The 15,989-nt window shown below is 39.1% G+C and overlaps 1 protein-coding gene across 1 annotated transcript in view; it reads right to left on the bottom strand.

Annotated features, from left to right (window-relative positions):
- The window catches only part of LOC140156633 (DDB1- and CUL4-associated factor 6-like), a 31,371-nt gene that overhangs the window by 2,838 nt on the left and 12,544 nt on the right, over positions 1-15,989 (bottom strand). The window contains exons 5-14 of the mRNA XM_072179566.1: positions 15,656-15,769; positions 12,773-12,908; positions 11,838-12,076; positions 10,684-10,786; positions 7,967-9,114; positions 6,605-6,855; positions 5,776-5,886; positions 3,323-3,512; positions 2,124-2,280; positions 1,380-1,571 (exon numbers count right to left, since the gene is read on the bottom strand). Coding sequence (XP_072035667.1) covers positions 1,380-1,571; positions 2,124-2,280; positions 3,323-3,512; positions 5,776-5,886; positions 6,605-6,855; positions 7,967-9,114; positions 10,684-10,786; positions 11,838-12,076; positions 12,773-12,908; positions 15,656-15,769 — 2,641 coding nt within the window. The remainder of the gene's footprint in view (positions 1-1,379; positions 1,572-2,123; positions 2,281-3,322; positions 3,513-5,775; positions 5,887-6,604; positions 6,856-7,966; positions 9,115-10,683; positions 10,787-11,837; positions 12,077-12,772; positions 12,909-15,655; positions 15,770-15,989) is intronic.

The following is a 15,989-nucleotide window of genomic DNA, read 5'->3' on the forward strand; positions in this document are numbered from 1 at the left end:
GAATAGAATAGAATAGAATAGAATAGAATAGAATAGAATAGAATAGAACAGATTAGAATAGAATAGAATAGAATAGAATAGAATAGATCAGAACAGATCAGAAAAGAATAGAATAAAATAAGAATTTGCTGTCACAGCATTTAATTTGACATCTAAACATATTAGGGAAATCCTTGTTTTAGGTTAAAAATAATTATTATTTAGCATGTTTTTAGGGTTAGGGTTAGGATCAAGGTTAAAGTTTGTTCGGCTTATATAAGGAGAAAATTATTCAGCTTTTGTAACACCGCACGTCAATAAAGGCCCAACTCACACTCGCGTAAATTCATATAAGTGTGCACCAGTCACACATTACGCAACGGACAACTAGCGTAAGCACTGCGATCAACTACATGCACGTCATTCTATATTAATACACAGTGTTATGAGTCTATTTTCTCTGCCTTATATAAACCAAACAAACTTTAGAATTAGGTTTGGGGTAAGGGTTAGGAGTAGGATTAGGTTTAGGGCTTGGGAATTATAACAAAAATCCACGAAACCAAGCACTGCCCATAAAAGGTAACATTGAAACCATGCCAGACAAAGTGCATACCAAAACTTATAAATATGCATATTCCCATTAGGGTAATGCTAAGTTGGGAATTAGCCACATTTTTATATCAACCCTGTACATGCGGGTGTTGACTGCGGTGGAACATTTTCCAAATTTTCTTTAAAAATTCAAAAACTAATTTTAGAATTGTACATTTGTATGTCCAAATTTGGAATCAGCATGAAAAATGCATTCAAATGAGTACAAACAAGCCTAGTATTGATTCAGTGGTTCTTGAGATAGCTCTTGACATTTTGAAAAAATATCTCATAACTTTCGTGTTGAAAAGTATGGCTAGCATAAAGTGGCAAGTTTTCCGTGTCACAGAAAAACGGACAAATCCACGGAATTTAAGAAAAAAACGGAAAACACAGAAATTCACGGAAAACGTGTTTTTCCTTGAGAGAAATAAAAAATAAAGAAAAAAAATAATGAGAATGTGAGGTAAAATACTGAAAATAAAGTCCGTATTCAAAGATATCAGGCTTATTAAAGCAACTAAAAAGATAATGCAAATAAACTTCTTTTTACCCCAATTTTTAGCCGTGCGCATCTTCTGAAGGCCTACCTAGCACAAGGGCATTCCATCCTTAAAATTACATCACAGTAAATCACAGAATTTAGTATTTAAAATCACACACAGAAAATCGTGGGATTCGGTGTTTTAAATCACGGAAAACTTGCCACTCTAGGCTAGCACACTCACACAGAAGACATCCATATTCTGTAATGTATTTCTTCAAATTACACATCATGAGGATAACTTTGGTTTACATACATGTACCTGCATTTAGATGGTTGATAGACGCCAACATACGCAGCATGAATGAGGGCGGTACTGTAATCGTATCTCTGGTTTCTTCCAGCATCAATTCGTTGATTCTCATCACCTCGTCAGCGTCGTCAGGATAGTGAGGGTATTCTGCCAACGGAGCCCATAGCTTGATGTCATAGTCTATACCACTGGTTGCTAACACTGTAAAGGACAACAAATATACAAGTCAGTGATGGTCGACATGTATTTTGCAGAACGTTTCTAGTTTTACCACAAGCTATCATCTCTCTTCAAAACACACATAAAAGAAAAAGCGCAGTCATTTATAGTGTGCTGCGCTCTGGCACAACGGCTAGTTGTTGACCCACAAGCCTCAGCACACTTTACATCATCACAGGAGTTTGTTGATTTCATAAAACAGCCAGATTCACAGTTCAAGCTCCATTAGGCTTAACAAAATTGAACTGCCCTTAGAGCTCCAAAGTAAGGGTCGGTCGGTTTATATTTTTTTGCCACATACCATATCAAGAAAAGTTCACCACAAAATACTATGGTACCCATTGATTTATAGGGTTTCTTAGGCTTGCTTTTTAATATGTTGTGCAGTACAAATTTCAAACAGGCAAAACATTTTCACAGCATTTTTGTGTATTTTATACCAAATATGAAAAAAAATGTGACCCTATTTTTTCAGAGTTTAGGGTCAACGAAAAAGGGTAATACAAATCTTTTTTTACGCCTTAGCTAAGTTACCTGCATCAAATGGATGTGGCTGTACACAGTTGACTACATGTCTGTCTCCTTCTAATAGCATGACTAACTCTGATGTATGCCTATCCCAAATGAAAACATGTCCACAGTCTGAACCACTCAATACAAAGTTATTACCCCAAAAGTTGGCTTCCTTGATCTGAAACGAATAGGAAGTATAAACACAAACATGTTAGTAAGAGCTATAGTATGTCTTGTCTCAAGTTCAGAGTAATGCCATGGTAGATTTCGTACTGGCAGTGACGTCAACTGTTGAGGCAACTGTTTCGCGCATGCATCTATGCGGCGTCTTTAAAGAGGAAGTCCCACTAAAGCCTAGTACGCTCACGTGGAAAGAAAATTGAGTTAGCTTGAAATTCCCCTGGACAAGGAACTCACTGCTAATTTGTCTCGTTGTAACCCGCACGTAAACTCGGGAGCTGATCCTGGTTGCGATGGTTATTTGTGGAATGTCTAGGGTGTGCATTCTTGAAGCAGCTAAGTCCCTGATTTGTTGTTCAATGGTTTGTGGAATGATGTGGGCCGAGTGGTCAGCGACAACCTGTAAAGTGTGCTGAGGCTTGTGGATCAACGTCAGGGCGTTGTGCCAAAGCGTAGCGCACTATAAATCACTGCGCTTTTTTTTTTTTTTTTTTTTTAAAGGCATTCTTCTGGAGTGAATCAGACTTGTCTGGTTATCAAATTAATCAGTGACATGGTTATCTCTAAATTTGACAGGTGCTAATTGATGCTTTAATGTTACTGCATCAATTAGCACCTGTCAAATTCAGAGATAACCTTGTCACTGATTAATTTGGTAACCAGGCAGGTTTGGTTCACCCTGGAAAAACTGCTGTGGCGGGGCTTCCTCTTTAAGCGCATGCCAGCCCTTTGAGCAAACACTAGCGATTTGTAGCTGCACCCAATGAAATGCGCAGTGACGTCACTGCTACATCAAAGTGGAAAATGGAATAGAGCAACATGGGTAATTAATGCCAAAATGTACCTCAATGAACAGAGCATATCCAGATCTCGCAAAATATGTTTATTTCTTAACTATCCACCCATATTTAGCCAGTCTATTCTCAAAATGAAAACAAAGGGAACCTGTACAATTGTAATGGGGAGTATCATTTGCCAATGAGGCGATATATCATGTTGCAAAGGATTCTGTAAAGGGTAAGAAATCTTCTCGGACTCACCATAGTCCTTGAGTTGCGATGTCCCTTGTAGACTTTCTTAATCCTAGGTGAATACACACTCTGCATCTGTTGTTCTTCTTTCTCTCTCTCCTTGCGTAGCGCCCTTGCTCGCAACAATTCTCTTAGTCTATTCTCAGCCGATACGTTGATAGGACTCTCTCTTTCTCTCGGTTCCTCACTGCTCATACCTCTGTAATTATTCAAAACAAAGGAAGATGACACAAATTGGTTATATCACAATTATACATGTACCATTGAATAAACTTGATCACTATCCCCATATGCTGATGCTAATTGACCTTTTCAGTAAATCCCATAAGCCTTTGCGAGTACACCTGAGAAATTGTGATTTCACGTCACACCGACTTGCAATGCGCAGTAACGATGTTTGATAAGCGCTAAGCGTATCAGTGCAGATCGGCATGACGTCAAATGACGAGTTCTCAGGTGTACTCACAAAGATTTACCGAAAAGGTCAATTAACACTGGTCTTTCCAATTAATATTAATATTCAAAAATTTGGATGTACAAACTTGTGTAAATTGCTACTACTACTGGGCAACTTAGATGGCATGATTTGGTATTCTATGATTGGAAATAATTAGATAATTGAAAAAAAAATATATGCCTACCAAAAATGAGTTGTTTTCAAGCACCCTTGGACCTTAATGGAATCAACATATATCAGCCCTAATATTCACATGAGAAAAAGCTGGGGATAATGTAATGTATGTAGGGATGATGGTACCAATGTGCATTTGACACTCAAGTGATATGATTAGAGAATAAACCTAAAGATCAAAGTACCTAGTTTTACTACAATGTTAACTTCCTCCCCCTCCCCCCATCTCTAAAGCAACATGTGGTTAAAAATAACACTGAAGAGTAAATCATTTTATAAACCCTTCCCTCCCTAACAAAACTATAATCTGAGACTGAAGACTAGTTTGCCTCCAGGGTTCGTTTTTTGCCGGCAAAAACCTGTTTTTGCCGGCAAAGTGGCAAAAACCTGGCAAAAACTGTTTTTGCCAGTTTTTGCCTGGTTTAAACCGGCAAAAATGGCAAAAACTCACATATAGTCACTCAAATATTAAAAAGTGACACAGAAAGCTCATAAACAGTAACACACAACTTTTAACGAATCATTCAACATATTTTTTGTCTCATTAAGTCCTTAAAATGAAAAAGTTTTGAATTTGATACATGCCACATTTCGGTTAACTGCCTTGAGCAATGAAAACGCATGCCTTTAATTTCTTAATATATTGCTTATAATTACAAAATCTGGCCTTGTTACACTCGGGAACTTGTTTTTGTAACTTAATTATTTGTTTTGAGATGAAAAAACTGAAGTATAAATCACTTTTTTAGTTTTTGCCATTTTTGCCGGCAAAAACTGTTTTTGCCAAGTGGTTAAAACCGCGGTTAAAACCACGGTTTTTTCCACCTGCGGCAAAAACCTGCGAACCCTGTTTGCCTCTGTCATCCTATCAACCACACCAGAAGTGCAGTACTGCGCAGGTCAGCAACCAATCATGCTTCACCTTTGCATTGACATCAGATGCAAACTAGTCTTTTTAATTTGGTCTCAGATTATAGTTTCGCTCATTGGGTTTCATTGATCTTTCGGTTTGTTCCCTTTAGGGACTGGTCACTATTTACGCTGGGGAATGGGTCATTTTTATTTATTTTTTTTTGACAAAATACTTTTGGATTCCCCTCTTGCTCACAAAAACATTTCGCATCCCCCCTTAAATCACACATTCCCCTGACGTAAATAACGATTGCTCCCTTAGTTGTTATATATCCATCTTGTTTTTTGATTATCTTCTGTTCCAGATGCCAAGGAAGTCAATTAGAGTGTCCTAATATAGTAAAAATTTCATATGAATGAACACGGCTGCCAACAGCGTGACATTTGTCCGCGTACACCATGTGATGTGTATAAAGGTGGAAGTGAACCAACACTCGTGATTGGTTAATTGCTTTTATTAAGTATAATCTTGTACAGCTATTAGCAGCTGTGTTCATTCAAATGAAATTTTACCATAATGGGTTATTCCATTTAAAATCCACACTTCCCCTGAGGAGGATTCAGCAAATGTCCTCCACAGAGGGAGTATGAGTTTCAAATAGAATAGAAATTTGGGTAACTTCCATTTGAAATACTCGCTCCAGTTGTGGAAGATATAGGTAAAGCAATAATACAGAGGGAGTATGAGTTTCAAAATGATTAACATTGACCAATTACATTTGAAAAACCTACTCCCCTGTGGAAGATATTTCCCAAATCTTCCACAGGGGTAGTGTGGATTACAACTGGAATAGCCCAATAAACATGCATGTTGAACATTCCTTTTCAGCTTGAATACCAAATACCTAAGTATAAATGGAAAACAGAAGAAAATGGATTGAAATATGAAAGCATCATTGATTGAGCCAAGTGGTGTTACCTTTGCCTGCGCTCCCTGTCTCTTCGCCTAAACCCTCTTGGAGGACCAAGTATTGCATCATCGTCACTGTCACTCTCGCTATTGGTTATCGATGGGCTTTCTTGTGTCTCCCTGAACACAAACACAGCAATCAATTAGGTGTATATAATAGGTTGTCGAGTGTCTTAGGCCAATGTGATCAGTGTTTTGTGAAGAACTTTGCTGTTTTGTGGCAAGGTGCACTTCAAATAATAAAATGTGTTGATGATGGGAGTGTGCATGTGTGTAGGGGTGTATATCCATCCAAACGAGGACACACAGGAAAACATGGACACACAATATCCGAGGTCAAATGACTATATTCAGAAGATTGCAAATAACATACAAATAAATATGCCGAAGGTCCTACGGCTGAGGGGTATAGGTAGTTGGATAGTATGGCACTTACGTGTTTCGGGTTAGGTCCATGGTATGACGATTAGAAACGGAAGAGTGTGTCCTCAATTAGATAGGATAAAGTTTTGGCCTCATTGAGGTCCTTGTTTTTTTGTCTGTGTGAGTAGGGTGTGTATGGTGGGCGCCTGTGTCGGTATGGGAAAATTATGGGCATATTTCACTGTACTCTTGTAAACAGGAAATTCAAATTGTATCCTTGTTTTGTGCATAAATCACTGTAGATTACAATGTAACCAGGAAATGTCATCGTTGGGCAGGAAAAACTTCATATGTGTCATTGGCCCCTGAACATGCTTAAAGCAAAACCTCCTGTGTAACTGATTGGCAGTTTTGTTTTAAACATGTTCAGGGGCCACAAACAACCTGTATTTACAAAAGAAGACAGTAATCTTACCCTCTTGTCTCCTCCCCAGCAGCGCCCTCTCTGTCAGCATCCTGACTATTCCCAACAGCACCCTCTGCTGATGACCCTGTAGCTCCAGTTGCAGCCTCTTCATTACTAGTGGATGGTCTGTCTCTTGCTTCAGCTGTGTCGTCAGCGGGATGAAACCCCTCATTGGGAGCTGTACCAGGAGGACCACTTACACTCATCTTGCGCACACGGGCTGCTCCTATGGGCACTTTGAATTGGCTGGTTCTTCTTTCCTAAATGCAATAAATATTCACATGATTTAAATTTAGGACAAAAAAAAACACAGAGATAATATGCTATAAGCCCACTGAGAGGTAGTGTCAGTTTTGATTCTGCCCACACTAGACGGTTTTTGTGCAGAGCAAGCAGAATCAAACTGTGGTGCCTGCGGAGGAGACTAACTGAAAATAAACATCTGATGATAATTATGGTACTGGAGAAATGAGCCCCTCTATCAAACTATATACATCTGATTATCATGTGATAGAAACTATTTATTTGTAAACAAAATTCCAACACCAATGCACAACAGAATCAACACACTAAACAGATTTATGACATTTCTACTTGAGTGATCTAGTTGATGCTTTCACTCCGGATAAAGCTGGACTGAGATCAACAGACAATGGACGCCTGCTGGAATTTCGCACAAGAATCCTATGGGGGATAGATCCTTTGAAGTTGGTGCACCTAAACTATTGAACACACCAGGCCTCGAATTAAGGATCTGAAGGGGCACAGCAACTTTTTTAGGGCAAGTTGATAATTGCCTTGGATTTTCACTCAAAAGGCAAGGCAGCACGGCAGTTTGTAATATTTCAAGAGGGCATCATGGCAACTGTTGAAAATTTGAGATGGGCGCCAAGGCAATTTCTCAAAAGTGAAGAAAACACACACAAACATAGATAGATGATTTTATTATGAAGGGGCAGGGTTGAGGCACCGACGGCAACTTCATTAGAGGGCACGGCAAGTGACTGCCTTGGGTAAAGGACATATTTTGAGGGCATTATGGCAGTGGGGATGGGCACCCACGGCAAAATGCTGTGGGTGCCGTGGGTTAATTCGAGGGCTGGAACACACTGCCTGTTGCACTGAGAACATGTGACAATATCACAACTTTCAAATCTGGACTTAAAGACACATCTGTACAATGAGGCATTCAAAGAGTGACTCTTTTTAGTATTTGACTGTTTTTCTTATGAACTGTGTCACCATGTTAATATACTTTTTTCAGATCTTTTGAACTTGTTGTGTCAGCGCCATTGAATGTCGAAAGGCGGATACCGGCGCTATATTAAATCGTCATTATTACTATTATTATTTATTTGACCTTTGGCCTACCTGTGGGTTGCTATCCTCCTTCCTCTGACTCAATGCAAACACAGGGCTACCATCAGTACTCACACAGGGCTCTGCTTGCTCCCTGCTTCTCACACTCTGTGCAGAACTTGCTCTTGATTCACCACTATCTGTCCCTGCACTCAATTCATCTCTATTACTCTCATCTGTCTCCCCTGTGTTTTCCTTTTGTTTATTTGATTGCACATTATTAGAGGAATCACCCTTTGACGATGAGTCACTTTTTTGTTCTTTCTGCTCGCCATCATTGTCTAATTTAGGTTTATCAATTGCACTAGTTTTCTTATCGTCACTGTCTGAACTACTTGAGTGTGGATCATCAGGATCTTTTCCACCTTCTTTCACTTTTAATGACTTCACCACGTGTTTGTCCACCTTTTCTCCTTCTGTTTCCTGACTAAGGCTTGTCCTGCTGGCTGTGTCATCCGTCAGACTACCTGATGGTGAACTATTAACACTTCGCTTTCGTTTCTTACTTTCTTCATCTTCATCCTCTGAACCATCAAGTTCCTTTGTTTTTGTACTGGAATCAGCAGTATTAGATATATTACATATCGAGTCCTTTGTTTCTACACATACTTGATTTGTTTTGTCATCATATTGCACATCGGTTTCACCCTGAAAGTCGCTAGCACCTTTTGCACTACCATCTCCTTCATCACCTTTCCCGCTCTTCTTACTATCCTTCTCTTCTTTTCTACCGTCACTGTCCGAACTATCACTTGAAGACACTCGTCTCAAGGATACTCTCTTCACAATCTTTTTTGATCTCGCTCCTTTTTGCTGTGATGCTGAATCGGAGCTGACATCATCTGGTTCCAGTTCGCTAGCTGCCGAAACATATTTCTCCCCGGAACTTTCTTCGCTTTCGTCTACTTGATCTTTTGAGGCACCACCTGCCGGTGCACTGCTTGTTCCTTGCAATTGGTCCGCATCTACTGATGATGCAGTTGCTCCTTCGGTGGCTAATGTTGTGCTCTCATTGCTACTGGTGGTGGGTGCATCGGTGGTTTGTGATTCAGCTGAACGATTTGGCGTTGGGCGTCTTGCGTGGGCGGTGTCTTCCAACCATCTTGTCAACATTTCTGACATTCTTTGTATAATTGTCATTCTTGGACGTTCCGCTTCACCTGAAAAAGAGCACAGCATATGCACTTATGAACAAAAATGGAAGATTCAAAATCAAGTAAAAATGTATGAACACAATATTACAATAGTGGTGTCATATTAAATGGTATTACCTCATGTAGTAGACTTAGCCTAGTATTAAGCAAGGATTTATATGTGATGTGATCAAGCAAAATCAGTCGGAACTCGGATATATTAAATTTTAAAGGATAGTAAAAAGCATTTACAAAGCTCGATTTTGCAGAAAACCCCATTGAACCTGAACAACCAGTTTCAAAGATATAAGCAATAAAAGAGTTTCCAAAACAACAGGAAACAAAAGGAAATATTTCCTTTGTTTGAATGTATCTTAAAATCAAATATTTCCAAGTTCTGACTGATTTTGCTTGATCGCATCACATATACAGCTTATGTATAAACCTGTATAATCCTTAAATGAACTCTTGACAATAGGCTAATTTGATGTTGGCTTACAAGGATAGACCTAATCAAAGTTAATTTTTTATTACTTCTGTGTCCAGGTACGTGCTGGTGATCGGAGATCGCATAAAAGTGGTGAGGTGTCCTCCCCTTCTACGCACCTATGAACCAATGGGTAAACTGTCTTGCTGTCAAGACCGTTGATCAGCCAATCAACATGAATATTTTTCACCTCTGTGTTTACGCTCGTAAAAGCTTGACGCACAGCACAGACCATGGAAGAAATAAAAAATTAACTTCATATGAAAAATTAACAAATCTACATCCAAATGTGAAACCCTCCTTTGCATTAGACTAATCTCATCCCATATGATTCATGTGGCACATCTGTGTTTGAAATGATCTTGAGTTAATAAAATTGCCCAAGATTGAAAAATACACAAAAATAGAAGATTCAACGATGATAAACAAATGCATTCCTACATGCATGGCTCACCAGGCCCACAGCATTCAATAGTAATAGGGATTCTGTGCAGTTTTAATATTGATCTGTGGACAGTTTGTGAATCCTTCATCACCCAGTATGTGACAAATGCCAAAGTCCATATTCAAATATCTTACACATGATTGTTCTGAAAATTCAAACTGACCCCACTAAGCAAAAGTTCAAGAACAATGAGCAATTTTTACCCCTATTTTGTACTACAACGGGTATAAATGTTTGCGATCTGCTCTAAAAATACCCGGAAAAATACCCCTTTTCTCACAAAATTTAGAACGATCATGCGCACACACATTCAATATTGACTTGGAGGACTGGGGACAAATGAGCCATAAGCTCCTGGAATTGAGAGTAATTTCTTAGTTTTTTTGCCATAAAATCATGAAATTCTGAGAAACATTTTCATGAAAATATACTTGATTCGATGCTCGCCTTGTTTAGGGATGAAACAATTGATACTTGTACTTCAATTGTGTAACAAATGTCATCGTAATTCAAAATCTTTAAAAAAATACATTCCGCATTTGTTTTTGAAACTGGCAAGAGCTTTGAGACATCGCATTATTTTTGAAAAATCCACACATTGCATTGAAACATGTGCTTTTCATCAAACTTAAATAAATGCAAGCAATATTTAGTGCTGACTCACCTGTCTCTCCTTCTCCCTGCTCACCGCGTGGCCTAGCTTTAGGACCTGTGTCAGACCAGTCTCCACGTAGCCTTAATTTCTTCACAGGATTAACAGGTGGGATCTATAAGTGTACACACAAAAACAGGATTGGTAGCATTATCAGGGATGCAAGTGGCTAATTGTTAAATTTACTTAAAATCAAACTGGCCCTTGCCCAGATGGCTGAGTGCTTGTGCAGGGCATCAAACATTTATGGGAGCTTGTCCGGGGAATAGATCATCATGCTTAGATGGTACCTCTCTTGGGGAGCGAGTTGGTGCAGCGGTAGTTCCCTCGCCTTGCACCACTGAGGTCCCAGGTTCAAGCCCCGGCCGTGCCCAAGGCCTGTATGTGCACTTGGTTTATCCCGATCCATGCTCGCTCTCGCAGGTTTTCTCTGGGATCTCCGGTTTCCTCCTGCTTTCAAAATCGGTGATTAGTTGTTTGGTTATCAAAAACTTCCTTCACCCAATGGAATTTGAGGAGCTGCAGAAAATGGGTGGGTGTTACAATCTAAGTGCAGATAGGTCTGCGCCAGGTTTGGCTGCAACCAGCCTAGTTGATGCGATCTGATTGTGATGATTCACCACACAGCTTAAATTACAGCGATTTGAATCCTCTGGAAAATGCGCTATATAAATTCCAAAATTTATTTATTTATTTATTTGTTGAGCCAAGAACGCAATGTGTTTCTTTTGGTGACCAAGCTTTTACTACCTATGCTCCAAGATTGTGGAATAAACTACCAGGTCAAATCAAAAATTGTACTTATGAACAGTTTAAGAAGCTCCTCTGAAGAGCCACCTTTTTCAGGATGCTTATCAGCAGTAGTTTTTGAGCTAATGAGCGCCGTTGAACATTTTGAAATGATTTTGGAGCAAAGACATAAATGTAACTGATTGATTAATTGAATAGATTAGGGGGGCATATTTGCTCTTATATAAACTTTAATTGGTGACTTGCTGGGAGTAAAGGAGGAAAAAAGAGTAAAAGGGTCTCTCCTAAGTCTAACCTACATATTTTGTCCAGGTCTAACGTTACACCTGGTCTAACTTGTTTTGTGTATATGGACCAATTGTGTCCAATCACTATTGAACCAACAGACATGTTCTGGGATATTAAAGTTTCTTTACCTCATCCTTATCTGCGGGTGAACGTAAGTCCACTCCATCTATATCGGTGGAGAATTCTTTCTCTTCTTTACCGCTACTGTTTGGGCTAAATAGATAGACATAATCTGTGGAGTAACTGACCAGTATATCTTGACCATCAGCTGAGTAGTGTAGAGAGGTGGGTCGGCTGTATTTGTTCTGTAGATGACCAGGGCAAAAACGAGAGAACATCCCCTGGATGCCTCGACCTATGTAATTCCCTGAAAGGAAACAATGACATGGATTATTAAATTTGAAATCTGTCATACCACTGTGGAAGATTTAAAAGAAGTCTTTCACATAGGGAGTATGTTTTTTGAATGAAATTGGCTAGAGTTAATTAGTTTGAAAGTCATACTCACCCTGTATATGGCTTTACCTACATTTTTCACAACTGGAGTAGGTCTTTCAAATGGAATGGCACTCAGGCTAACATTTCATCAGATATAGTCTATATTTCTACCTCAAGTCACCGGCACTAGCTTTGAAGTTCAGCGTGCTCTGCGCTAGCTTAGCGTTACTTGGTGCATGTACAATGTACATACTTATACGCGCGCGATCAACATGCCGCATATGTACATGCAAGAAACCACACTGAGTCAACGCAGCACACACTGAACTTCAAAGCTAGTGCTGGTGACGGTAGATATATAGACAATAGAATGAGTTGCTATTAGTTTGGGACAAAAATTTCTCAGAAAAACATTTTAAGGAAATAGCAGTCACCTGTCTTTTGTTATTCGAAAATGGTAGTGATTATTTTTGTGATGGAGTGTAAATGGGGCAATATTCATGCATATTCCATAGATCGTACAGGTGGCGCTGCAGAGTAATAATAGAGATGGCATGCACTTGGTCGGTACAAGAATGCGCTGCAGAGCGACAATAGAGATGGCATGTGCTTTGCTATTACTTACCAGTAGCTCTAGTTCCCAGCATTCTTCTATCAAACACACGTACAGAACTATCAGAACACCCTACGCCTAGATGATATGGTACAATAGGATTGACAGCTAATGATGTCACAGCTCGGTGGCAATTAATTAAAATATCCTGGAGAGAAAAAGTTTTAGAAAAATTTATCAATTGATTCAACAACTCAGTCTTATCTACTTCTTGATTGTTAATGACAATTACAGTTGATTTTCACTTCTTGGGTCCCTATTTTATCAGACGCAGACGTAACGTAACAAGGACTATTACTAAAGGAAGATCTATCTTTGTGTCAGATTAAATGGTTTGGTCATGTTGCCCATATCCCTCACCAGCGTCTTCCACTCGAAGCTTACAGGAATGACTTCACTGTCCCTAGGCTCCCAGGATGCCTGCCTATGAGTTATAAAGACCTAGTACACATGACAAAAGGATGATACTGCAGGATGCTTAAAATCAGGTATAAGGCAGACTGGAGTGAAGGAGGACCTCCTTAGGAGGTTGACTTGTATGAGAGCTAAGGGACATACCATCCTAAGCTTATATGTCATTTAAGGTACCAGAACCAAATTTGTTTAATCTATGGATCGAATGTCTTTGCTGCTTCGATGCTTGTTATTAATCACCTATTAATAATTAATCAGAATTAATGCTTAATTTATACTAGCGGGTACCCGCGCTTTGCGCGGGCCCCCGCTAGATGAGTAAATGGGAGCGGTTAGTAAACGGGAGCGGTTAGTATAAACGATGGAAATGGTAATCATGTCAATTGGTATCGCTTTTAACAGCTCAATTTTTACGCGGTTAGTGATGTGGTAGGCCTACCATTTGTTGCCTCTACTTTGCAAACGACTTCCTTAGCGTTCTTTCTTTCCCGTTCTTTCTTTCTTGCTTTCCTGTTCTTTCTTTCTTGCTTTCCCGTTCTTTCTTTCTTTCTTTCCCCTTCTTAATCTTTCTTGCTTTCCCGTTCTTTCTTTCTTGCTTTCCCGTTCTTTCTTGCTTTCCGTTCTTTCTTTCTTGCTTTCCCGTTCTTTTTTTTTCTTGCTTTCCCTCCCTTTATTTCTTGCTTTCCGCGTTCTTTCTTTTCCCTCCCTGCCGTTCTTTTTTTCTTGCTTTCCCTCCCTTTCTTTCTTGCTTTTCCCTTTCTTTCTTTCTTCCTCCCTTTCTTTCTTGCTTTCCCTCCCTTTCTTTCTTGCTTTCTCTCCCTTTCTTTCTTGCTTTCCTGTTCTTTCTTTCTTGCTTTCCTCCCTTGCTTTCCCGTTCTTTCTTTCTTGCTTTCCCTCCCTTTCTTTCTTGACGCATGTATGTGGGTTTCTTTCTTTCGTTCTTTCTGTTATGTGTTTCTGTTTCATCAAGTAGGTCTATAGCAAAATTGGGTTTCAAGAAGGTTGAGTTACATAGGCGTAAATTCAGGTGGTGGGGTGGGGGATACCCCCCTCCCATATTTTGATAAGGTCAATGGTCCGTACAATCACCCCAAGTTGACACATGTATAATAGATGTGGGTTTCTGACAAAATTAACCTCATTTTTGGCCAAACTAAAAGTGCCAATTTTTGCGGCCTTCGTATCTTAATTTGTTCCACTTTTGCACAATATAATTCACCAGTAGGCCCAATTAGCTTGCCATAAATTATTCTATCGCCAAGATGCTGGCTTCACTGTAGGCTTATTGCAAAAAATTGATTTAAATGGACCCATCCCCCATGCCATGTCAAGAGAAATCCACGCCATTGTTAATGTTGCCAAAAGATGACGGATTCACTATTAATATGCCTACTTCAAGAAATGTTTTCATCCCTCCCCCAATGTCAAAAAGAAATCTACGCCACGGATATTTAGCGGTTGCGGTTTTATACCATGCTAATCTGCTAATAATGCCTCACACTCCCCATCGAAATTCATCACAACATGACAAACTCAAATAATAAAGCCTCACACTCCCCATCGAAATTCATCACAACATGACAAACTCAAATTACTTTCCAATATATGCCTAGGCCTACCTTGAATTTAAAAATTTCGGAAAGTCATCACAAAAGAAGTTTCCGAAAGTCATAAACGAATGCAGTTGATTTATTATTATAGCGGTTGCGGTTACCATGCCGCATAATGCCCACTCTCCATCGAAAGTCACCACGAACGGATAAACTAATATCACTTTCAAAATATTAGATCACTTGGACCATTTTTCGAAAATCATCTGTGTAGCGGTTACAGTAGGCCTACCATTGCAAACGGTGATACAATTTTACAAAGTAATACGAAATTGCGCCCTCGTATTGAACATGCGCGTATAGTATGTACGCGTAGCTTGTCCCGAAGCAACGCAGCAACGAACCGTAGGCCTACAATAGCGGTGGCACCATTGGTTGATCTACCGAATAAATCCAAATAATTATTTGTATTTATTAATTTATCTATCTATCTATGCATTTACCATTCATCTGGAAATGCTAGAACTTATTTATTTATCTATTTATTAATTTATAATTTATCTGTAATCTCCGAGATGATACCGATGAATCGATCAGTTCCTCTTCAAAGTATCGATTATTGGCAAGTTCCTCTTTAATAGTATAGATTGGTCAATATCAATACAGGCAAAGATTCACATGTTATCTCAATTAACAATAGTAAATTAATTGATTTCATAAATAATAAGGATCAACCAATCATCGATGGTCGATCAAAAGATCGAACCAACTTGTTTCTCTTACCTAAGTCAAGTTGAGCTTCTATTAAAGTGACAATCCTATAATTGGCCGATTTCCCATTAGGATTGGGACTACATACAGAGATTGAATTCTCCCAGTTTTAGTTTCTTTGTGAATACAAATTTATAATTCCATTCAAAGACACACTAACCTCTTTGCAGTCATCTTTCATACAGCATGATTTTGTTCTCAAATCAAACCATCTGACTGTGTAGTCTTCTCCACAGGACAGAAATGTGTAAGGATCGTTGGGTACTGTTGTAACCTTTGGAGAGAAGAAACAAAATGAAATATCTAGAAATGAGAAACAAGCTGAAGTGTTTCACCCAGTATCATATCAGGTGTGGGGTGGGGGCAGAGTTCATCCTGATGGCTCCTTACCAGGATGGCCAGTTCTATTAAAACACCCTTTAAAAAAAAAAAAAAAAAAAAAAAAAAAAACAAAAAAAAAAAAAAACACAAAAAACAAACAAAACAAAACAAAA

This window comes from Amphiura filiformis, chromosome 7 (genome assembly GCF_039555335.1).
Source record: "Amphiura filiformis chromosome 7, Afil_fr2py, whole genome shotgun sequence".
In the NCBI taxonomy this organism is placed as follows: domain Eukaryota; kingdom Metazoa; phylum Echinodermata; class Ophiuroidea; order Amphilepidida; family Amphiuridae; genus Amphiura; species Amphiura filiformis.